Raw genomic sequence first — 25522 nt, forward strand, 5'->3', positions numbered from 1 at the left:
CAGACAGCATAGCCACCTGCCAGGTGCCTATTCTTTCTTGTTCAAAAGGAAAGAGCCTAGAATTAAAAAAAAAAAAAAAAAAAAAAATCACAGGATTGAAACTCAAAGATCCAGTCTAACCATCCATCTAATTTTTGTATCTCTGTTGCAATATCTCTTCTGCGTGGTCATCCAGTATCAGAGAGTTTATTATCTCTCAAAGCAGTTCATGTCATATTTGTAAAGCTCCAACCATTAGAAAGATCTTGCTTGTTAAGACTTGAATCCTCTGTTTATAGCTGCTTCTACTCACTCTTGCCAGTTTTACTACTTGGGGTAGTACTAAATAAACGTAATCCCCCCTGATTGTGTCAGTTCCTCAGATATTGGTGGACAGCTATCCTATTATCCCTGAGGCTTTATTTATTGTTTTCCTCAGTGGTAAATACTGCCAACTCTTTTGATCATTTTTCATCTAACATAGTGTTGAAACCCTTGCTTTCTAGTTGCTTCGTTTTGAATATATCTGAGTTTGTTTACAAGTTTTTAAAAATGCAGAATTAGGCCCAGAACCCATTCTAAGATTGTAATAATCCAAAAACAGAGGGGAGCTGGATTCTTGCTCTCCTCTAATGAGGTTCAGTGCCTCCTTCAGTGTTAGGTTCACTATTTTTGGCATCCTCAAAATTCCATTGACTTTTCTAGAGCTTCTTCTTCAGCAAAAGTTCTGCATCTTTTATATTTATAGTCTGTTGATAAGACACATTTTTCTCATTATGTACTTGGGCAGCTGTTTTAGACTCAAATACAGGACCTTGTATTTTTCTGGGTGAAGTTTTAGCATATTAAAATCAGACCAATACTCAGGTCTCCCAGAGTCTATTTGTATCCAAAACTAGTCAATAAACATATTATCCCTCTGCACTCCAATTTCCTCAGCAATGGGAATAGAGACTACCTCATTCCCACATGTGTGATCCAGCACATGGAAAGTGCTCAGAATGGGGTAAATATATAATAAGTGCTCAATAAAAAATTATTATAACTTTCCAAGCACAGATAGTCCACAAGAAAAGTCTTTTAACTATGAGGCATATTCATTTATATCATGAAATAAGCTCCAACATATTAGAATAAAATATTTTAGTCAAAATTATACTATTGGTGAAGTTTAATGAAAATGATTTAAGCAACGTGATATATGTGAACATTAGAAACCTTTATAATTAGAGTCCAAAAAGAAAATATATATGTTTTAACCTGTATACATTTCCAAGTAAGGGGTTATATCATTGGACAAGTTGAGGCTCATTTTGAATTGCCTCCTAAAATCTACATCCCCACCTCCTAGAGCCATTTGCTACTAGCAAACTCTAGATCTATCAAAATGATTAATTTCTCTGCATCTCCTCTATGTGAAATCATTACCCAAAGCTGTACTGGTGGATCCAGGTTGTTAATGACAAAGCACCATGTGTGTGAGAAAGTTGAAACTGTCTTTACTGTCCATCCTTCACCAAAAGAATTAGCAGAATGGCATAGAGGAAAATGCTTTTGTTTGTAATATTCTCAGATCTAGATTTATATCTTTAATCTAGATTAGCATAAGAACATTTTACCTGTATGACCTTGGAAAAATTACTAGCCCCTCATTCCCTCCATTTTCTCTTTCATGGGAGTGGGATGATGTAACTTCTATAGTTATGTCACTCTGAAAACTTTGAACTAACATCCATACAATACCAAATATGATTTATACTAGCAGTAACTGCAATCAATCGCTTATCTAAATGGATGATGATACGTATCAACAAGAATTTATTTGATGCTGACCAAGTTTCCATCTACAGAATTTGAAAATTATCCATGTCAACAGTACAATCCAATTAGAAAAAAACAGTGAAAGGAGAATCAGAAAATAAGACCACATCATATGGTGATTACGTGCTTTGGAATCAGTGTGGAAGTAAGATCTTAAAAACTTTTCATTTATTAATTGAAAACATAGGATAGAAGAAAGTCAGAAGAGTTTATAAAATAGTCTAATATTCCAGCATATAATTTCAATGAAACGCAGGAGTATTAAAACTCTGTAACTTTACTCAATCTTTATTAAATGACCACCACATGCCAGGTAACCTAGACTCTAAGAAGACAATGCCCTTGGTGGTCATAAAATGTGTCTCACTGCACTCTTTCAGTGTCTAAGCACTCTTTCTGAACCATGGAATCATAAATTGAGAATATTCTTATCTCAAAAATCATTGAATCATGGAACACTGTTAACATTTTCTTTCTTTCTCTACACAGAACATTAAGCATGAAATGGAACGTAACATTAAATCTCCAAGGTTCATTCTTTGAATGGCTTTTTATCTCAATAGTCAGTGAAGTCTTTGTTTGCTTTGTAGAATGGAAGTATGAATTTGGAGAATTAAAGTACATTGACCAAATGCAAAGAATTCAGTCAAATTTAGTTTCTGTACAACATTATTGAGGTATACAATCTCATATAAAATACAAATATGAATTTAATTTGGAAGCAAATGTTTACAGAAAATCTAAGGAAATCTTTCATCACATTCTCCTTTGAAATGGAGAATACTTTTCAATGATCAATTTTCAAGTTTTAAGTATTATAATTTGGTTCTTTATGTATTGTTATTGTTTAAATGATGCATCTGATATTTACCAGAGTTTTTGCTTTGGCATCTCTAAATTTTTCTATTTATAAACATTCTAAATATTAGAGAATTTTAAAGAACATTTTGAAATAAATCATTATTCATTGAGAAAATATCAAAAATCTTAAATACTTAATTTTTAAAAAGAAAATCCAAGCAGGCTTGGAGACTTCTCCTCAAATAGACTAGTGTAGCACATGGTTTACTGTGTCATAGTAAGAACACAATGTTATAAATCACTGTGAAATGAATTTTGCCACAGTGGTCCAATCTTGAGATTACCAAACACTGACTGAGGAAGTTAGTAGTATAGAAAAACTATCACTGAGTAATAACTGGATAATTAGCTATTGGGTATAAAGCAATCAAGAATTACTCACAAAGTAAATCATGTCTAGAGGAGAATGGCTTATGTTATTAACCATTGAGAGTTATTTGTTTTTGTAAAGTTATTCCTGAAAAAGAAATTGTCCAAATATAGGAGGACCATCATGCCAAGAAAAAGAGGATATATTGTCTAAAAATGAGAGTGCTCTTTTATATGTGTACAAGTGTGCCTTAGAGGCCATTAAGTATGTTGCAAACACAGAGATGCTTTACTGAGAACACTGTGCTTCCAGCCTCAGATTCAGGTCTCACAGCTGGAAATTTGTAGAGGAGATGAGTTTATCTGTGGTGATGAGCTTTATGAAAAACAACCTCTAAACACCAGTCTTTATGGCTGAGAAATTTTCTCTTCCAACCACACCATCAGCAACCCCGTCCCCTCACCTGTTAATAAGAATCAAGAAACCCACCAATGCAAGTCTCAGAGGGGGAGATGATACTTGCAAAGCAGACAGTCACAGTTAGGAAGGTAATTTTCCTCATCAGAAGTGTGGAACAAGCAAAGCAGCTGGAAACCCAAAGAAATGAACAATGACGGTTCAATTTCCATGTGCATGAGAAAGCTAAGCCAACTCTCTAGGTTAGGATGAGTTCATATGAGGAGCAATTTAGAAACAGAATTAAGTATGTTTCCAAGAAAAGTAATAAAAGTATTTCATGTGCTTACAGGGCAGCATTTCCAAGCAAGATGGATCATGAGAGAGGCTCCATCAAAATAAGTTTGTTAAATCAGTTTGGGTAACGCTTAGTATTTTATCCATCTCATGGAGAGTCACAGACCTTGACTTTTTAACATAAAATTTACCATTTCATATAAAATCGATTTTTATACTCAACTAGATCCAGGGAGGGCAGATGATGTTATTCTCATGAGCAAAGAGAGATGTCAAATGACTGATCCAAATGACCAGGTGCAAGGTGGTGGCAATACCTGCCCCAGAAGTTCAGAGCTATTGTCCAGGGCACTTGGAGCCACATCAACTCAACAAAGAGAACCTTGAAAGAAATTATAAAAGTCTTTTTTTCTTTTTTCATCCTTGCTGAAATACAGTTGATAGAATAAATAGCTTTAAAAGAAATATTAAGAATCAGAAGACATAGATCCCATTACCAGCTCCGCCATTGACTAGCTGTGTGGAACCGTGGGAAATGACATTTCCTCTCTAGGCTTTGGATCCATTGAGCTAGGTGACCATTGTTATAGGTCCTCCAGCAGGCCTCTTGCTTCTTTTGATACTAGAATTCCTTCTTCTGTGAGGTTGCATGGTCTTGTATCCTCACAGGAGCTACAGGAGATTGATTTGAATAGAACCAACACTCCTCCTCCATGTTCTCTCTCCTCTCACCAGAAGGGTGTCACTGGCCATTGACTGAGTACACCCTTCTTCCTGCAGCCACCCAGTCACAGTGGTTTGTTCAGCAATTGACACAAGATGCCAACTGGGCCAGAGTTCTCCCAAGAAAAAAATAGCTTTCCGCTGGGGTTATTAAGCTGATGAGATACGAGTGTGGGCCCAGGGTCATCCATGTTTTTTCTTTTCTTACCATGTGGAGAGAGATTTTCTGAGAGATGCAGAAAGAGTCTGAGTGACATCAGACATCAGCTTCTTTCATGCGTGATGCACCTGTATCCTGGAACTTACAAGTCACATGAATCAATAAATTGTTCTTAATTTAAAATTAGCTTAAGTTAGATTTTTGTTGATTGTAACCCAAAGATTTTTAATTAATAAAGTCCATTCTAGCTTGAACTTTGATGATATTAGGAGACATTAATATTACTTAAAAGAAGAATGTATCATTTTTCTTAGAAAGCTCATCTATGGAATGTAGGGGAGGAAGTTTTACACTTGATCTTCTTAATTATTCAGTCCTTGAAAATTTACAGTGGGGAAAATGAATAAAACCCTTGTTCCTGAGCTGAATTTGTAGAAAATTATAAGTAGCCTCGAGATATTCATTTGGAGCACTTTCTTCAGGCCTTCCATATTCATGTTCATCTTGGGTTTGAATATGTAAAGTGGAGCCAGCTTTGTGTATGCTGCCTGAAGACACGGGGAAAGGTCAAATTAAATTGTTTGAGTATTTCAGGCCCCATGCTAATTATAGAGAAGGGTAGAGAGTACTTCATTTTCAAGGGGAGAAGCCAGGAGAGTGTGTGGCTCACACAGATAGATCCCGAAGGACATGTGCAAACAGATTAAGCAGAAGATAGAATATTAGCACAGAAGGCCCCTTTAAATTCCATTATCCTTTGCACCAAACTTCCAAGGTCTAAGTTAGTACCTAGTGCAGAGTCATGACTATAATAGATACTAAATAATAAATATTTATTGATGATAAAGATAAGAAGGCCTGGCAAGGCCTCTTTCTCCTTTGGATATAAGAAAATTGAGCCAGCGTACAGGATGTTTGCAATATTCCAAGACTCCACAGAGAAGAAAAGAGAAATAGAGAAGGAATTTACAACTTTCCAGATTCTCACAATGTTTAGTCCTTCCTCTCAGCAGTCTTCAATCCTTTTATTAAGCCCTCTAAATGTACAAGTTTCTAACCATCGTTTTGAGAATTTAGAATCTGCCTGTAAATTTCTAGAGACTTTACTTGATAGGTTCTTTTTGTTTTCATTGACCTTCTTCAAATGTAGGGTCCCAACTCATTTCTCTTAACTTAGCTTTTAAAGATTTTCAAGCCTATGCAATATATAATCTTTGACTTTTCTGTCTCTTAGGGTTTCAGCTTCTTTCCTTTACAATTTTTAGATGAAGATTAAAGCATATATCTTGAGATACAGATGTAGTGTAAGACTCCACACACTTCAAATAAATCTTCTTTACTGAACATTTTGAGACAATTTACTTGCAATGTTTCCTATGCATTGTTTTACTGTAAGCAAATAAATAATGTAAAACAAAGAATTGGGGAATGTGCAATGTGCGATGCTCATTTCTAGTCTGTAGTAGAATAAACATGTTTCATGGGTATACAGTAAAGGAAACACTGAGTATGAGAATATGTGTGCATGCACCTGCCTTAATCAATACTACTTAGTATATGAACTACATGATCCTGCTCAATTTATAGGAAAATAAATAAAGCAAACGAGACACATTGGATCCCAGAGGGATTCTTTTGCCAAAGCAATCAGACATCTGGAGTCTTGGTCTGATAAAAATCAATGACTCTTTCAGGGCAGTATATCTTTAGATGTGGGTGTGGGAAGGAGTGCATAATGAAAGAGGAATTGGTGAGGGTAGAAAGCAAATATTTAAAAAATAAGAAAAACTATAACCTTCTCTCCCTGTAATAATATATGCCAACATGTAGGCTATGGCATAATTATATGTGTATATTTATATTACTATGAATTCTAGAAATAATAGGAACAATTTCTTATCTTACTCTTGTGGGTAGATTATATACCTTCCCTTACATATGTTTGTCTGTGCCAGTGTTTTATGGTTCAAATAGAAAGGAATCATCTCATTCTTTTCAGTAATAAGTAGTAATGTACCATCTATACATGAGTGCTTGAGAAACACTATGTAACTCTTTGAATTATGAGATTATAAAATATTACTATCTAATGGAAACCAGTTTTAAAATGGGGTTAGGCAGGGCAGCATTTGTTCCAGCATTATTGCAGATCACTTGACCTTTTTAGTATTGATCATTCTATACCTGCATTTACCTACTCAAGAATACTTCAGCAAGCATGCCCTTAAATATATTTAGAAAATAAAACTATCTATTATCCCTTCAAAATATACATAGTTAAATAAATGAAAATAAGCTTTGTTTATTCTCATTTAGTGTATATTGTTATCTAGGTCAGATGCAAGCCACTGTTTGCAATGTGACTGAGGAATATTTAAAAATACATGCAAGGACATGGATGAAGCTGGAAACCGTCATTCTCAGCAAACTAACACAGGAACAGAAAATCAAACAGCACATGTTCTCACTCATAAGTGGGAGTCGAACAATGAGAACATATGGACATAGGGAGGGGAACATCACATACTGGGGCTTGTCGGGGGGTGGGGGGCTAGGGGAGGGATAGCATTAGGAGAAATACCTAATGTCGATGACGGATTGATGGTTGCAGCAAACCACCATGGCACGTATGTAACAAACCTGCATGTTCTGCACATGTACCCCAAAACTTAAAGTATAAAATAATTTTAAAAAGAAAAAATACATGTAGTTATCCTTACAACAGTCCTTATAGGAGCTCTGTCTGGAATATTTTAAGCTTCTCAAATATAATAATAATAAAATATAAGATGTATACATATAAATTCAAAGTATGTTACTATGATCACCATAAGTGATATATGACTGATAATAATAATATATAATTAATTTTTCTGAAAGTTAATCCTGGACTTTCAAGTCTTTTAAACATTTGAAAGAATACAAAAATATCAGGAAAAGAGAACAAAGTGAGATTGGCCATGGAAACAACTTACTATTGAGCATTTAAATTCAGACATTAGGAAACAATTACTACTGAGGCAGCTGCTTTTAAAACATATCCCATTTGAGCTATTGTGCACAGGTCTACATGGGATTTGACAGGTAGAAAAAACATTTATTGATTCCTGTTTGGAGGATTACTGCAGACTTGCTGCTTCAACAGGCTTTCAAACTAGGTTTCAGTCTTACAGAACAAACTGAACCCTGGAATCCTTTCCTGCCATTGTAACCCCCCAAAGTGACAAGTAAAATAAGCTAGGGTTAAGGAATGCTCTAAACTGCATGTGGAACAGATGCTGTGTGCTGTTACAGAAACTCAAAAGCAAAAATGCTTTAGGGAGAAAAAGTAGATGTTAATGAGTCTTCAAACACCCTAGTAGTTTCTATAAACAACAGTGCATATTAGTTTGAATGTGTACTTAGAAGAAATGCTTACTCCCCAGTACAATGGGCTTTACTTTCATGGCTTCATCCTTTGAGAGCGCAGAGATCTAGAAATTTAAGGCACTGATGAGATCATGCATAATCTATCAGGTTAAATACTATCATCTTCTCTGGCCTGGCTAGGTGTCTGAAATTTTGCTTTGATTATTGTAAATAACTTATCTCCAGTAGAGGAGCACTTGACTTTTGTGAGAAAAACATCTACACAAAAGATCAAGACTGGAAAGATAAAACATATTTTTAAGACACATAATTAAGAGATCTATGAAACATCTTAAGCGAGAGAAACTGTTAAACCAATTAATTCAATGGTATCGTAGAATTGGAAGTTTCTTTAGAACCCGTCTGCCTTATTTTAGGGATCAGGCCATTCAGCTGCTTTTAGTGACCAGAACCAAAATTTCTAAAATCTCAGCCCAGTGTGTCTTTCCTTTCCTAATTCAGAGTTAGTATAGGAAGACACAGTAGCAGGATTGACTTGGATCCAGTGAGAAGCCAGCATGACTCAGAAATCAGAAATCATGGACCAGGAACGAGTGTGATGTCAGACTTGACAGAGTAGTGTGACCTCTGCTTTCTCTTCCCTCAAGCTGTCCAGCACTCAAGCTCTTGCTACATTTTCAGAGAGAGTGGGAGATTCGTATCAACAATCTTAAGAAAAAGAACACTTATCAACAATTGGTTAAGCTAGTTATACAGAAGCCACCCAATTAAGCTAAGAGGTATCACTAGCTGTCTGCCCAGCCTGAGATCCCACTAATCCACCAGCTGTGTCTCATGAAAACTTCTCCCTGCATTTGCTGTATTTCCAGAAGGGCTTCAGGAAATATGAGATAAGTCCCCCTGGGTCATGCCAGATCAAGCAAGCTTTTACAGGAATCTGTCTCTCTCTCTCTCAGGGCCTCCCACTAATTACTGACCAAATGGTGAACTTCAGTGTGGCATGGTAGAACCTGCCTGTTTGATTATTTATTTATCTAAACTTCTGGTCTCTTAAGGCTGACATTATTTTCTTAGGTGAAACACAGAGAGTGGCTTTCAAAACCTTTTTTTTTTTTTTAGAGAATGTCTCTGGGAAAGGACCGGCACTCCATAAATTCTGAGCAGGATTGAAATGTTTCATTTAAAGCAGTTGTTAGAATGAGGGACAAAGAGAGGCAAAGGCAGAGTGAAAGAGGGAGTGGTGTGGCCCCAGAAAGTGGTTGCTCTGTGGCCGTCGGGGAATAGAGAGTGTAAAAAGCTTCTTGCACACATTGCCTCATCTATAAAACCCAGAACTACTTGGCATCTCTCTAAGTAATAAATGGATCTAAGGGCTGGAGAGAAGTGCTGTTGGCAGGAAATAGTCTCCAGGGCTATATGCATTGCAGACTGTGCATTTCTCTATAGTGCATAGATCACAGATTACAAAGCTGTGTTCACATGCCTTTTGTACCTAAGGACTACATTTTGCAGGTTTTAGTTTGTTTCATGATCACAATTTCTGGGGGTGAGAGAATAAATATGGATAGTTAGAGATAAAGAAAAACTGCAGATTTTGCTTTTGAGATGCAGGGAAGAGGAAAGAGGTGTGAAGAAATATTAAGAGGAACAAGATAGAGAAGATAAAGGTGTTCAGCCTTGGGAAGTCTCCTCTCTCAACTTTCAGGACTTTCGTTTTAAATGAAAACCTGTGTTCTATACAATTTAAAATTGATCTGTAGGTTGGATCCCTCCTTCAGCCTCTGCGTGTTTGAAACTCAAAGCATGCGCCCGTACACAGCAGAGTACAATGCAAGATTCCTACACTCTAGCTGATTTGTTTTTTTTATCCCAAATCGAGTTCTACCAGACTACTGAATTCATAGGTGAGCTAACAAATCTTCCAGAAGAAGGGACCTGAGAAGAGCCTGAGTTAAATTTTAAGTGTCTGGTTTGTCCCAGAGAATCCATTGCTTTGCTTTGTCTCTCCCTTTGAAACATGCAGGCAGCAGATTAACTCAGTGCCACAGAAACTGTCTACAAAACAGAACATTGCCATTTCTTGTCCTGCCGGTTAGCAAAAGTAAATTGACTTCCGAGTCTCCTGCTGACTACCTATTGACTATCTCTTGACCCCGGCCCCACCCAGATACCAAAACAACAAACAAGCAAACAAACCCTTACCTGTTTAAAAGACAGGAACAACAAGCAAAACTTCAAAATCCTCTTTTCTCAATCCTGATATCCACTAGAATTCAAAAAACCATCCTAGGTTGTAATTTCTGACAAGGTTTACTTGAGAGTGAAAAGGATGCTTAATAGTGGATATGACATTAAAGGCACTCAAAACTTTTGATCCCAATCTTTGAGTCATTAACATTGTTTACACCAGTTGTGCTTTCTGAGTAAATGGAACACTTTATTGTTATTTGATTTTAGTTACTCTTATAGCTGCCATTGTGAAGTTTTTGAAATTTTAATTGCTCTATAGCATCTTAGTGGATTCTTTATAGTCTTGAAAATATTTAGGATCCCGTCCCAGGCATAAAAATAAACTGCTCAAAACCTTTTGTCAAGTTTATGCTCGAAGCTATTGTATCCTTTGGGTTATTTTCAGAGGCACGGTTTTTAGGCATTTCTTTCTAACGCTGTTGAATTTCTGAGCCTTAAATATGTCAACGACCATCTGTAGCTCTACTCCAAATATCCTTCCCAGTTGGGGTTGTAATACTCATCTCCCACATTCAGGACCTCGGCTAACTCCTCTCAACCCTTTGCCTGGTCTGGGGCAGGCTAAATTACAAAGAACAGGCTGAACCTTTATTTTAACCTGGTCTTTTTTTGCCAGAAAAAGTAATATAGCAACGACAGTAATGCATCTCATGTTTTAGTAACAATGGTTTACCCCAGGGAGCATTAACGTCACTGTGTACCTTAGCAGCTACTTTTCCTTGCATTTTATAATTCCCCTTCCCCATGCCCCGGCCCCGCCCGTGGGCAGCATCCCAAAGCCGCCTCGCTGACGTTGGTTAGGGTAGAGACGCTCTCCGTAAAGGCTGTCCAAGCCTTCTCTTCCTTTCATTAGCGGTGTAATCCTGTGTTCCCGCCGGAGCCTGGCACGGAAGTGTAATCTTCCCGCGGGGGCCCTCCTGTAGTCTCGCCTACCTGAGAGCTGAGACTAAATGAAATATAAAATATTCACGATAAGAGGAAACAAAGGATGCTACCTCCAGGACGGCTACTGTGCCTGAGGCTGGGCTCTATCTCAGTCATCCCAGGGCCTCTCCGTCTGGCCCCACCCTCGCCCCTCCATGGGATCCACAAGTTGAATCGCAGCTCTCTAGGGTGAATTTCCCTGGCCGGGAGCCAGACTCTGCACCGCCGCCCCGTTCCCCCCCTGCTGGGGAGCGCAGAATGACCACCAGGAGGCCAGGAACAAAACGCTTAAATGTTGCATTTATTAAGGAAATGTTAAATAAGAAAAAAAACAAAAAGTCAAAACGGTGTCACGGATGTCAAGAGCACTTTTGTGGCGTAAACCGTGCAGTCACGAGCTACGAGTTCTATTCTGGGTCTTTGTATCAGGGCCAGCAGGAACGCTAGACACCTCCCAAAAGACCCAGTGGGAAATGCACTAAAAGAAACAACTCACCCCCCTCAAAGTCGCAGGCTCCCCTCCCCCCACCCCTTCTCCCACAATGACAAAACTTTAACCCCTCAGGCAGACAAACAGGCCACTGGGGCAGAAAAAGACTTATCAAATATTTGTATTCAAGCAAACAAACACAAAACCTCTTAAAACGGCACGTTACAATCAAAGGTATTTATAGCCTCTCCCCTCCAGGGCTGGTGGGGAGCAGGAGAAGAGTGGGAGCACACCCGGACACGGATTTGTGAGACCCCATGATGTCTGCTGCGTGGCTTTTAACAGGTCACTTTTCCGGTCACAAGGCGATCAGTGCCGCTGGGTCTCTCCCCTGCCCTCCCTCTCCACTTGCCCCCAGAGCTTGGCCCACCTGCGGGTGGAGAAGGGCCTTCGCCCCGTCGTTCTCCCCGCATTCCAAGTAAGTAGCAGCTTCCAAAGTTCTGCGCCCTAATCGCCTTCTTCTTGCCACTTTCTGCTGAGTCCAGAAGTCCGGGCGCTCTCCTCCGACTGCCAGGCATGAGGACTTTCAGAGGGCGAGGGAGAAACCGGTCGCTTCTTTCCGAAAGGCCGAAGTCGAGAGAAATAATTGACTCCGACAGGTTTGCTTCGCCCAGTCTCTGACAGTGAGGGGCACAGCCGGGCTGGCAAAGTGGGCAGGCGTGGGAGCGGTTGCCGCGGGGGCGGAGGGCGGGTCAGTAGGGCCCCACGACCACTGCCTCCACCTCCTTAGACGGTCTCCGGTCCTTCACGAGGAAGTTGATCATGCCCTCGGACTTGATCAGCAGATTGCAGCCGAGGAAGAAGATGCCGAAGACCACGGTGAGTGAGAGCACGCACATAACGGCGATCTGCACCACGCGCATTATGTACAGGCTGCGCTCGTCCGGGCCTCCCTCCGCGAAGCCGTCGTCGGTCACCACGGACGCCTGGGTGCAGCAGCGCACGGCTCGCTCCAGCGCCTCGCTGCTGTTAGCCAGGAACAGGCCCGCCACGTCGGTCTGGTTGCCCAGGGCCGGATTCATCACAGGAGCCGGCGGGCGCCGCGAGGGGCGCGGGTCCGAGGGGTGGGAAGGCGGCGGCGCTGGAGGAACAGGTGCCGAGCTGAGCGCTCACTCGCAGACTAGCGCTTGCGAGGGCTCCTAGCTCTGCTTTCGAAAGTCCCTGGGCCGTGGGAGTTTCCCAGAAGCCTCTCCGACGCGCGCAGCAGCTAGGCTCTTCTAAAGCCGTCCGCTCCAGCCCGGGCGGTGCTCGTTCCCGGCGCTCGCTCGACTGGGGGCTGTTGGAACTTGGCGGGGCTGGACCAGCCCGGCCGTGGGAGGTGCGGGCAGCGGCGGCTGCAGCGGCGGGGCGGCTGCACTGAGTAAACAGCGGCCCCTTCCGGCCGCACCGCCGCGCTGCGCGCTACTCTTGGGCGGTGGAGGAAGCAAAGGGGCGAACCTGGTCTTGCTTTTTATTGCTTTCTTCTTTTGCAAACTCCGAAGGCCAGGCAGAGGTCATCGTACTCTTCTAGCTTGATGGATGATTAAAAGAGTTTGGCGGGGGAGGGTGCGGTCATCTGAAAGTTTCAGAGGAACTGGGACACACCAGCTCTGCGTGTCCTCTGCCGGCTGCCCCCCTGACCTCTGGGCTGATGGAAAGTGGCGATGAATCCCAGGTGCCAGATGGTGCCAGCTGAGGCCACCCGCCCACCGCCTGTGCTTGACTCCGTCTCGCCTGCGTTGGATTTCTGGTGGAGTGGAGGTGATCTGAGAATGTTTCTTACAAAGTAATGAATTTGGAAAGACAGAAAGGCATGGAAGAAGGAAGGAAGGAAGGAAAGAAAGAAAAAAGGAAGGGAGGGAGAAAAAAGAGCTCTACACTCAACTTCCTTTACAAAAGCGATTGGGAGACAGAGCAAGGCAGATTTTATCATGAGGTCTGAGGCCAAGGAAAGGGGGTTAGAGGAAGGAGGAGTTCTTCTGTGGCCCTTGGGTGGAGGTGGTTGCCGGGAGCAGGGTCACCTCTCTGGTAAAGGAGGTGAACAGAGTGACCACTTGCTTGTAATTTTAATTGCAGATGAATTTTTGGATGTGCTTCCAGCATTTTGTCCATTGGCAGTAAATCAGTTGTTTAAAGGAATTGCTCATCAACATCCATCACCTAAAACGCTGGCCAAATGCTGGGAGCCCTCCCCATTTTCCATAAGCTGATGCATTTCACCCTTAGTCATTTAAACTAAACACAGATGTTTGTATGGGCCTAATTGACGCTTCAGCCATTGTGATTTTGCTGTAGGTTCCAACGAAATTTTATAAACCTGTAGATTCAGTTTCTTAACTCTGAAAGAATACTGCATGATCCCGCGCCCCCTTTTCTATTTTCTTTTCCCTCCCTCCTTTTCCCCATTACTCCCTGCCTTCCTCCCTCTTTCTTTCAGCTGTAACAGCTGGAAACCAGTAACTTGAGCTTTCAATAGAATACATTTATTTTCTATTAAATGTTCTCACCACAAAGAACTGATAAAAATTTGAGATAATGGGTACGCTAATTACTCTGATTTGACCATTCCACAATGTATATGTGTATCAAAATATCACTTTGTACCTCATAAATATGTACAATTGTTTGTCAATTAAAAATAAAACTGAAAAGCAGCTGTCTTGCCATTTTCAACTCTAAATTTCATTCTGTTTGCTTGGTAAATCCTCTTATTTCTGTTTCTTAAAACGTTATTTATTCCATCTTCAGAGTGTTCCATAAATGTTTTTGCACTGCTTCATGACTATAATAAAATAGAATGAAATGCCTTCTGGTTGAGTTTTCAATTTTTTGATGTTTATTGTATATCAGCTGCAATAAGTTTGATTTTTTAGAATAGCTATTATTATTTTGAGGGGGGTGTTTAACAGCTGAAAACTCAGGCTTGGGCTTCTACCACAATTCACTGGCTTATTGTTCTAGTTTCCCATAATTTAATTAGAACTGAAGAATGCCTCACTCTCAACAATTTCTTCTTTGAACAAATTTATTAATAATTGATCAGTAAGAATTTACTTAAATCTCATCATACAATCAGTCTATCTTAGTTAATGTGGGAAGTCCTTAAGAATAATAAAACATAATGTATACGTGGAAAATATTACAACAAACTTAAGGCAATATAACGTAATCCTGAAATGAATGGTAGAGAAAAGTAATAGAAATTTAGAAAAGTAAAAGGTCAGGGAATAGAGGCCCACCTCCAGGGATCAAGTTGTACAGAATTGTGTGTGCAATTGAAGTTAGGTGTAAGCAAATGGAGAGGGAGTAGCCCCTTCTTTATGTGACAAAAACCAAGAGTTAGTTTATAGTACATTTGTAAGGTCCAATATGGCAGGATGCTAAAAATGTTAGTTGAATCATTATCAGAATTTGAGTATATTTATTGCTATTAAGGGTATTGCTGTTTTAGTCAGGTCAGTGTCAAAATAATCAAACCTTGGAGTCCAGGAGAGGTTTTATATTTAATCAAATCTTTGCGTGGGAAAGCACACTATTAAAAGACATAAAGTAACGCTATGACTTTGTTTCTTTTCTCTCAGGTTTAAGGACTAATCAGTCACAAAATTGTTGACAAGGTAATAGGTATTTCCCCCATCAGCTAGTTCTGCTCTCTGGTTTTGTTCAAGACAATCTTGGGATTGTTTCCCTTATTTTCCCTCCACTCTGATTTGGTTTAATAAAATTACTTAGCACATTTAGATGGAAATTAATTATAAACTTAGTCATACAAAAATCATATTTATTATTCATTCATTAATTGACTTAATCTCTGTTGCTGGAGAAACCTTTATTTATCTTTTACAGAATCCCTTTTATTTATCTTTTCCTTTTGTATTTTCAGTGAACAGTTTCCTCTCAGTTTTTCTCCTTTTATTCACCTGTTTCTTAGGAGAATCTTACAAGTGTGAAAAAAGAAATCTTTAAGAAATGTTGACATTGAAAAACTTAATTTCCGGAAAAATGGATGGACATATGGTATGCAGGGAGCATACTGGTAATTCACTTTAAAGCAGAGGTTTTTGATAGTAAGAAAGACTAACTGCTGTATTTATTTAACTAGGGTCCTCTTCTAGTTCATTGGAAATAGGTAGGTGTGATTTTGTGAGAGTTAAAGACTCAGTATTTTGTAACATACATGTTACACAAGGAGAGAAACACTGCCTACTCTTTCTGGAAAATATATCTTTGGCCTATAATGCATTCTGTAAGGGTATTCCAGGCTGATATGGATGGTTGCTGTAATTTATAGTTTGAATAGCCTTGAAGTAGGACCAGACACTCAATGCCAAAAGATTTTTTATTTTCTCTTTTTGTACATTGTGAAAATATTAAGCAGATATTTTAAAAAAGGAAATATCAAACATTGAAAGGTTATTTATTGCTTTGGGGTAAGCTTTTTAAAAAATAAATTACATTATATCACACAATGTAAGTAGGAGTAAGAGTAACTCATATTCAGAAGCCATTCATAATAGTAGATTCTGTAGCCAAAACATAAGAAAAAAGTCAGAAATAAGCAAAATAGGTTATTGAACGACCAAAATAAATGTCATAAAAGCTAAACAGTTTTAACAGGGTATCAGTATCAACATGTGGGCTGAAAAGAAGGAAATGGCTAGGGGTAGGTGCTTTTACAACCACAAAGAGTAACGACAGAAGGAAAAAACAGAATGTTGAACAGCATACACAGATTTTCTAAGAGCATTAAGTAATAGTCTGGAGACATTTAATATAGAGACAAGCAGTCTAAATGGCAAGTAGACTACATAAAGGCATGGCTTTCAATCCTGTTGTCTTTACTTACAACCATGTAATCTTGGGCAAGTTTTTTTATTTCGTTTTTGTTTTTTTTGAGATGGAGTCTCGCTGTGTTGACCAGGCTGGTGTGTAGTGGTGCGATCACGGCTCATTGCAACCTCTGCCTCCCAGGTTCAAGTGATTCTCCTGCCTCAGCCTCCTGAGGAGCCGGGCTTACAGGCAGGCACCACCACACCTGAGGAATTTTTTGTATTTTTAGTAGAGAAGGGTTTCATCATGTTGGCCAGGCTTGTCTCAAAACCCTAACTTCAGGTGATCAGGCTGCCTTGGCCTCCCAAAGTGCTAGGATTACAGGCGTAGCCACCGCGCCCAGCTTTTTGTTTTGTTTTGTTTTTTAAACCTCTATGTACCTCATTTACTTATCTGTTAAATGGGGATAATACTTTACAGAATTTTGAAAGGATTGATCTAGTCTATGGAAACAACTGGAAAACAGTACCTAATACGTAGCAAGATCTCAAATAAAGATATATTGCAATAGTTCCTGAGGTGGACATCAATATGCGTAAGTCATTAAATGAAAAAAGACATTAAATTTTATTCAATGGTTTTCTTCTAAGAAGGCTGGAAAGTGAGTGAAACATTTTGGAAAGATTTCCATATAAAATGGTTGACCTTGGTGATTAAAAAATGCTAAGGATAGGGAGAAACTGGAACCCTTGTGCATTGCTGGTGGGTATGTAAAATGGTACCGCCATGATGAAAAACATTATGGTGGTTCCTCAAAAAATTAAACAAAATTACCACATAATCCAGAAATTCCACTTCTAGGTATATACCCCTCAACACTGAAATCATGTACTTAAACAGGTATATGTATACTAATGTTCATAACAGCATTGTTCACAATGGCCAAAAGGTGGAGGCAATGCAAATGTCCATCAACAAACGAAGTGATAAACAAAATGTGGTATTTACGTAAATAGAATATTATTCAGCCTTAAAAAGGAATAAAATTCTTTTTTCTTTTTTTTTTTTTTTTGATACGGTGTTTTACTCTTGTTGCCTAGGCTGGAGTGCAATGGTACAATCTTGGCTCACCGCAACCTCCGCCTCCAGGGTTCAAGCAATTCTCCTGCCTCTGCTTCCTGAGTAGCTGGGATTACAGGCATGAGCCACCATGCCCAGCTAATTTTGTATTTTTAGTAGAAACGGGGTTTCTCCATATTGGTCAGGCTGATCTCAAACTCCCAACCTCAGGTGATCCACCTGCCTTGGCCTCGCAAAGAGCTGGGATTATAGGCGTGAGCCACCACACCCAGCCTTGAAATTCTTATAGATGTTACAACATGTGTGAATCTTGAAGACATTATGCTAAATGAAATATGCCAGATAAAAAAGAATCATATGGTATGATTTCACTTTTAAATGAGGTACCTAGACTAGCCAAATTCAGAAAGCAGCATGATAGTTACTAGAGGTTGGGTAGTAATAGCAGTTATGGGTACTGAGTTTCAGTTTGGAATGATGAAGAATTTCTGGAGATGGACAGGGTGATGGTTGCCCAAAAATATGAATCTACTTAATGCTGCTGAATTGTACATATAAAAATTGTTAAAACAGTAAGTTTTATGTACTTTACCACAGTAAAATATTCTAAATATTTTAAATTTGATTTGACATAAATATTTATATTTTTGAAAATACAGAACACTTAGAAAATAATCCCCCCAAATTTATTACTCTCATAGCTCAAAGATACTCACCCTAGTAATGTAGACTACTTTTTCCCTTTTTACTATAATTATTTGAACATAGCCATGACTATGTAGCAAATACAATTTTATACCTTGCTTTTCCTTCTTAATACTACATTTGCCCATGGTATTAAAAACTTATATGCACATTTTAATGAGTATAGTATTCCATTATGTGAACATACTATAATTTATTAAACCATAACTGAGCAGTTATATTGATCTCAAATATTGTTATTGAATTAATTATGCACAAAGAACATTTTTACTTATAATGTTTCCTATATTTAAATTACACTTTTAGGATGAATTTACAAAATTGAAATTTTTAGTAAAAACTATTGTTTTTACAATAAGCAAAAAGCAACCAAATTGTTTGCCAAAAAAGGTGTTACCAATTTTTACTCCTATTTGTAAAGCATGCAAATACCCATTTTATCATAATCTTTAGAGCATTAGTTCTCAACTTTGGCTACATGTTAAAATCACCTAAAGATGCTTTAAAATTTTTAATACCCAAACCAAACTCACAATGATTAAATCAGAATTTCTGGAGGTAGGGCCCAAATGTCAGCATTTCTTAAAATTTTCCAAATGCTTCAACAGTCTCGCCTGATTGAAAACCATTGTTTAATGTTTTCCAAGCTTGCCTTAAGATCAGCTAGGTTGGGGATGGGGGTAACTGGTTTCTGCCTCCTATTGCCAGTCAATTGAATTCGAGTTCCACACACTTGCTTCCTGGGTCCATCTACTGAGATTTCGCTTTGGTGGGTTTGAGAGGATTCCTATAAATTTGTGTTTTTATGCATAACCCCAGAAAGACTGTTCTTGAGCACCAAGAATTATGATTTTTAAAATTATGGTTGCAAGTTTGACAGGGAAAAGGTGCTACCTTGTTTAAAGTTGCGTATTATTATTGTAGTGGACAAATTTTCTGTAAGTTTCTCATAGGATTGTATATCCTGCTTTGTAAACTTTATGTTCATGTTCTTTGTCTTTCTCAATTGATATTTTTTTTTTGAGATCTCAATTGATATTTTATCTTTCATATTGATTTATAATGTCTTCTTTTATCACATATATTAACCCTTTTATATGACATATTTGTAAATTGATTTCCAGCTCATTTGCCTTTTGAATTAGGCTGTATTCTTCTTGGACATAAGGAATTTTCTTACATACGTAGATAATTTTCATCTGTGATTTCTTTCATTGCTTTTAAGCTTAGAAAGTTCACTCTCATCTAGAATTTAATTATTATTTACACATTTTCTTTTTATTAAAAACATTTTTTGGTATTTGCATTTGCTTTACATTTAACACAATGGAATATCTGAAAGGTATTTATGTGTAAGATAGGTTTGCCGCCACCCAAACAGTCCATCAACAGGTAAATAATAATGCTGACACAATTTTTGAATTCAGAACTTAAATGAAGGATTTCAGGTATCTTTTTCTTTATAATAGAAATATATTGCTGGGCCAGGCACAGTGACTGACTCCTCTAATCCCAGCACTTTGGGAGGCAAAGGCAGGAGGATTGCTTGAGCTCAGGAGTCCCAGACCAGCAACATAGCGAGACTCCATCTCTACAAAAAAATAAGAAAGCTTTAGCTGGGCATGGTGGTGCATGCCTGTAGTCCCAGCTACTTGGGAGGCTGAGGTATGAGGATTGCTTGAGCCCAGGAGGCTGAGGCTGCAGTGAGCTGTGATCGTGCCACTGTACTCCAGCCTGTGCGACAGAGCAAGACCCTGTCTTAAAAAACAAACAAAAAAGAAAATATATCACTTTCTTTTTTTTTTTTTTTTTCCGCCAAGAGTATTGTTCTGTTGCCCCGAGCTGGAGTGCAATGTCACAATCTCGGCTCACTGCAACCTCCACTTCCTGGGTTCCAGCAATTCTCCCGCCTCAGCTTCCCGAGTAGCTGGGATTACAGGCATGTGCCACCATGCCCAGCTAATTTTTGTATTTTTAGTAAAGACGGGGTTTCATCATGTTGGCCAAGCTGGTCTCAAACTCCTGACCTTGTGATCCACCTGCCTCAGCCTCCCAAAGTGCTGGATTGCAGGCATCAGTTACTGTGCCCAGCCTCACCTTCCTTTAAATGAAATTTGTAAACTTTAAGCTTCTAAAATGTAGAGACTGTGTCTGTCCATTTTATCTTTTGATTTTAGTATTTATATTCTTATGGCACTCAAAATTATTATGTCATAAGTGTAGATCAGAGGAAAAATAACTGAGGTAGTGGGAACAGCAGTAAAAATTAAACCAAGCGTGTGCCTTTTTATCTTTTATTTAAATACATTCCCTCTATCTCTTACCTGTGACATCTGATGACAGTGGACTTCTTTCTGTGGGAGGAGAGTGAAGACTGTCCTTTTGTTACCCAGTTGACCGCACTGAGTCAGGGCTTTCTTTACCTGCCAGGCACGTGAAATAATGTTGTGAGTAGTAGCCACAGTGCTCTCTCATCTGTTAATACCTCTTTAATGTCATTGAAATAATGGGCCAAGGAAGGCATGTAGTAACTCACCCTAAGCTTGATTTAAAAATTCTGACCACTAAGCATGCAGAGTTTTCCGAATGATACATCATAGACCTACAGCATCCTATTTTTAGATGTGCAGCATACAATTTTTGCCTCCACAGAATTTTTGTCATTATTTCACTCTGATTTTCTGCGTACTCTTTAAAGTCTGCATGATTTAGACTTCAGAGTGGAAAAGTCACTGAACTGCTTATAATCTTCCATGTCACTGACGTATCCCTTCACATCCTAAGAAACAAGACTTGCACCAGCTTCAATATGGGGAAAAACAGGTGGCTGCAAGGAGGCACAAAAGTTGCAATTGCTCCAGTTTATCTGATTCAGCTCAATTAATCAGAGGCGGGATTTTATCTATTTCCACAGGGCAAGTTTGTGTTATTTTACGCCAATATTTATTTTAAAAACGTGAAGGAGAAATCACCCCAGAAGCAAAGGAGGAAAACGAAATCTCTTCAATAGCATGTTCAATTTAGACTTGTAGATTTGCACTCCTGAAGATTTACAACTTCTGCAAATGTATAGACACAAAGGAGAGAAACAATGAAGGTCACCTATTTTCAGATAACAAGCAGAGGTAGCAGCGTTTCCGTGCGTATACACTGACCATAGTGGCGACAATAGTCCAACATTTACTGTATGCTCACCTGTGATTCTGCAGTTGACAAATATTAAAAGTCAATGTGATGGATGTCGTTGGGCAAGTCGCCTACCAACATCACTCTGCTCAGTTTCCTTATCTGCCAACCATTTCTCTTCTCCCTGTAATATTTTTATGGCAATTAATTAGTGTATTTATCCAGGAACCATTTACAGAGCATCTTATGTGTATAACATTCTCTAGGGGTATAGATCTAAGGGACACAGTCTCTGCCTGCCAGAAATTAGGGAAGCAGACCAGCAAAAAAGCAATTATTGTAGCCTGTGATAAATTCTATGGTAAATATATGAAGAGCATCTAATCCAGACTGGGGCACTGGGAGAGTGGTAGTGAGGACATGATACATGCGCTGAGTCATGAAGGATAAATAGGAGAGCAGCTAACCAGGCGAAGCATGCCAAATGCGCCAAGGCATGAGAGAACATGCATTTTACTTTTGTGTGTGCAAGTAGTTCCGTATTTTTGGAGTATTGACTATTACAAGTTTGGGAACAATCAAGGAATTTGACGGGTCCAGATCACGAGGGCTTTTTGTTTTTGGCATCTTAAAGAATTTGGATTTCCACTTGCAAGCCATGGGGAGACATTGAAGGGTTTTAAGCAGCAGACTAAAAAAGTCAGATTTGCATTTTAAAAAGAACCTCTGCAGGAAGTCCAAAAGAATATTAAGGTAAAGGAAACTTCCGGGAACAGTATAAAGTCTTACACATTACATGTTAAATACATCATACCACAAGTGCCTGGTAGCCAAAGGAAGGAGATGGGTTCTCATTTCTAGAAACTCATTTTGTAATTCACTGACAACAGCATCCAGAACATGAATATCCTTGTTTTAGTTTCAGTTTCTTCAGTTGTGCTGGACACCTTCAGAGAGGACATTGTCACCATGGCACACCTGATTGAAATGCCCAGAGAAGGCACTTCCCCCTGGTGAGCCTCAGTTCTTTCTCTGTGAAGAAGGCTCTTCTTGTAGTCTGTCTCCGCATTCAGCATGTCACATTCACACACACTGAGCAGTGACACTCAGTCCTTGCTAGGGTGTTCTTTTAGACACTATTTTTTTTCCTCAGCCACCTAGAGCTATAGTATACTGCTCCACATGAAGGTTTTTTGATGCTTAACAAACAATTATTTTTCAGGCTGCTGAGTGACCCACTTCAACCTTAATAGTCACCAACCACCTCTATGTCCTACCCAAATAATGATGTTTTTAGTGGGTCTTGAATCCAGCTGCTAGTCTGACTGCATTCCACAACATCATTGCTGGAGAGCCTGCCTTGAATTTAATCTCTATGGAGCTGGTGTGGTGACACTGCTGAGTCCAAATTCTGTAAGATTCATCTGTGATACACCCAGAGCTATTTCCAGTATTAGAAGACTCAGACAATTGAAAACGCTAAGAAAAAAATAATGGAGCCTGCTATGGTTTGACTGCATCCCCTCCAAAATTCAGGTGTTGCCAATGTGATAAAATTAAGAGGCGAGGCCTTTGATTAGGCCATAAGTGCTCCTCCCTTATTGGTGGGATTAGGTGCCTCTGTAAAGGCACCAGATGAAGGGAGTTTGTCCTCTCTTGCCATTCTGCCTTCTGCTGTGAGGACAGAGCAAGCGTATTGATCTTGGACTTCCTGGCCTTCAGAACTGTGATAAATAAATTTCATTACTTTAAGTGAAACAACTGAGAGACAGAAAGTCAAATACTGCATGTTCTCACTTATAAGTGGGAAGTAAATAGTGTGTACACATGGACATAGGGAGTGGAATAATAGACATCGCAGACCAGAAGGATGGGAGAGTTGCAGGGGCTGAGGGGTGAGAAATTACCTATTAAATAAAATGTACACTATTTAGGTGATGGCTACACTAAAAGCCCAGACTTCACAACTACACAACATATCCATGTAATAAAACTGCACATATACTTCCTAAATCTATAAAAACAGTAATACAAATAAAATAAAAGGCACATGTAAGCATGCTTTCTCTTTTAAAAAATAAATTTTTGTTCTTTATATATTACCCAGTCTGTGGTATTTCATTATAGTAGCCCAAAAGAGACTAAGAGCCTCGTTCTACCTTTTCAATAATTGACTCTTAAATGTTAAACATCTCTTGATGCTCCTGGTAGTACAAAGATTGTTTGGATAGCACTCAGACATTTAAAGAAAAAGAAGACAGTTGGTGGGGCATGTTGATTGTTCCTGATGCAAGGTTATATTTCACTGTTGCAGTGTATACGAGGTTATATTTCTTTTTTTTTTTTTTTAAATTTATTTATTATTATTATACTTTAAGTTGTAGGGTACATGTGCATATCATGCAGGTTTGTTACATATGTATACTTGTGCCATGTTAGTCTGCTGCACCCATCAACTCGTCATTTACATCAGGTATAACTCCCAAGTTATACGAGGTTATATTTCATTGTTGTAGTCAGTAATTACTAAATACGAGTGGAATTACTAATTCCCAACCTATGTTTTGATGAATACAAAATAGGGCAAAATCAAGGCAACCTACCATTTTGGAGAAGGACTTTAAGGGTATGATAGGTAAGATCAGGTGTATACAAATGGTTCCTAGGACCCATTGGTTCTCAAACCAGATATTTAAGAGTAAGTAAATTGTGTTTGTAATACCATATCAAAACTGTTGCAAAGTAAAATTTCTTAGCATGCATGGTTAGGTTATGTCACTCAAAAGAGGAAGCTTCACTGAGGTGGCAGGATTATTAGAGCGCAGGAGTTTGAAGCTACAGTGAGATATAATCACACCCCTGCACTCCAGCCTGGGCAAGGCAAGGCCCTGCTAAACACACACACACACACACACACACACACACACACAAAATACAAAACAGGGGCAGCTTCCGCAAAGCAACATTCAATGTTGCTGATCCAAAGCAAGTGAGCTTGCCAATGTGTTTCCTATTCTGTCTAGAAGACGAAGTGTCCTGGCACGTGGAATTCATTTGTTCAGTTCTTGTGACAGGAATATCTCTGTTAAGATGGCTCCTTTGGATAATATTCTAATGGTATTAAAAGGTATCTATGTTTTCCATTAACTTACTGGAAAATTTTTTAAAAACTTTAATGTTTTGGATTATTCATAGATAAAATAAATATAGACAATATTTTTTAAAAAATGATTGGTATTTTTGCCTGTTTAAGAAATGTTTAGTCACTTGCATGGATAAAAGACAAATATTTTATTTATTTGTTATTTATGAATTTATTTCGAGACAGAGTCTTGCTCTGTCTCCCAGGCTACAGCGCAGTGGCACAATCTTAGCTCACTGCAACCTCTGCCTCCCAGGCTAAGTGATTCTCATGTCTCAGCCTCCTAAGTGGCTGAGGATTACAGGCATGCACTGCCACTCCTGGCTAATTTTTGTATTTTTAATAGACAAGGGGTTTCACTATGCAATACATTTTGCAAATGTTACTTCAACCTCAACCTTCAAGGACAATACCAAAATAAACCACAAATCAGCTTCATTTATGAGTAAATACAAAATTGGCTGAGCACAGTGGCTCATACCTGTAATCCCAGCACTTTGGGAGGCCCAGGCAGTCAGATCAAACAAGGTCAGAAGTTGAAGACCAGCCTGGCCAATATGGTGAAACTGCATCTTTACTGAAAATACAAAAATTAGCCAGGTGTGGTGGTGGGTACCTGCAATCTCAGCTACTTGGGAGGCAGAGGCAGGAGAATCACTTGAACTCAGGACCTGGAGGTTGCAATGAGCCAAGATTGTGCCACTGCACTCCAGTCTGGGCGACAGAGCCAGACTCTGTCTCAAAAAAAAAAAAAAGAAAAGAAAAAATTATAAAGGAATATGTATTAACTCAACCCGATAGTATCAATATAATTTTATACCACAACTATGATTTATTTTAGGACTTAGTGGATGATTTAATACTATAAATCTATTAATATGGGATATTAATTTGATGTAATATGTGAACATAATTTATCTAATTAGGATATTAAATGAAAAAAGCAAAATCATTCAAATACAACAGTAATTATTATTTACTTAGCAGTAACAGATTATAGTATGTTAGAAATAAATCACTTCACAATCGAATGAAAATTTAACAGATATACAATAAATATAAGAAAAAATGTGAAGCTTCACAAAGGCAAAGTTTGAAACTTTACTAAGAAACGTAAAAGAAGATTTGAGCTAATAATAT

General features: G+C 38.8%; 1 protein-coding gene across 1 annotated transcript; it reads right to left on the reverse strand.

Moving 5' to 3' along the window:
* Positions 1-11370: 11370 nt before the first annotated feature.
* Positions 11371-14242, reverse strand: RPRM (reprimo, TP53 dependent G2 arrest mediator homolog). Its single transcript, XM_003907484.4, has one exon. It carries the CDS (start codon positions 12600-12602, stop codon positions 12273-12275), a length of 330 nt encoding a protein of 109 aa, XP_003907533.1. The 5' UTR covers positions 12603-14242; the 3' UTR covers positions 11371-12272.
* Between the last annotated feature and the right edge of the window lie 11280 nt (positions 14243-25522).

This window comes from Papio anubis, chromosome 10 (genome assembly GCF_008728515.1).
Source record: "Papio anubis isolate 15944 chromosome 10, Panubis1.0, whole genome shotgun sequence".
In the NCBI taxonomy this organism is placed as follows: domain Eukaryota; kingdom Metazoa; phylum Chordata; class Mammalia; order Primates; family Cercopithecidae; genus Papio; species Papio anubis.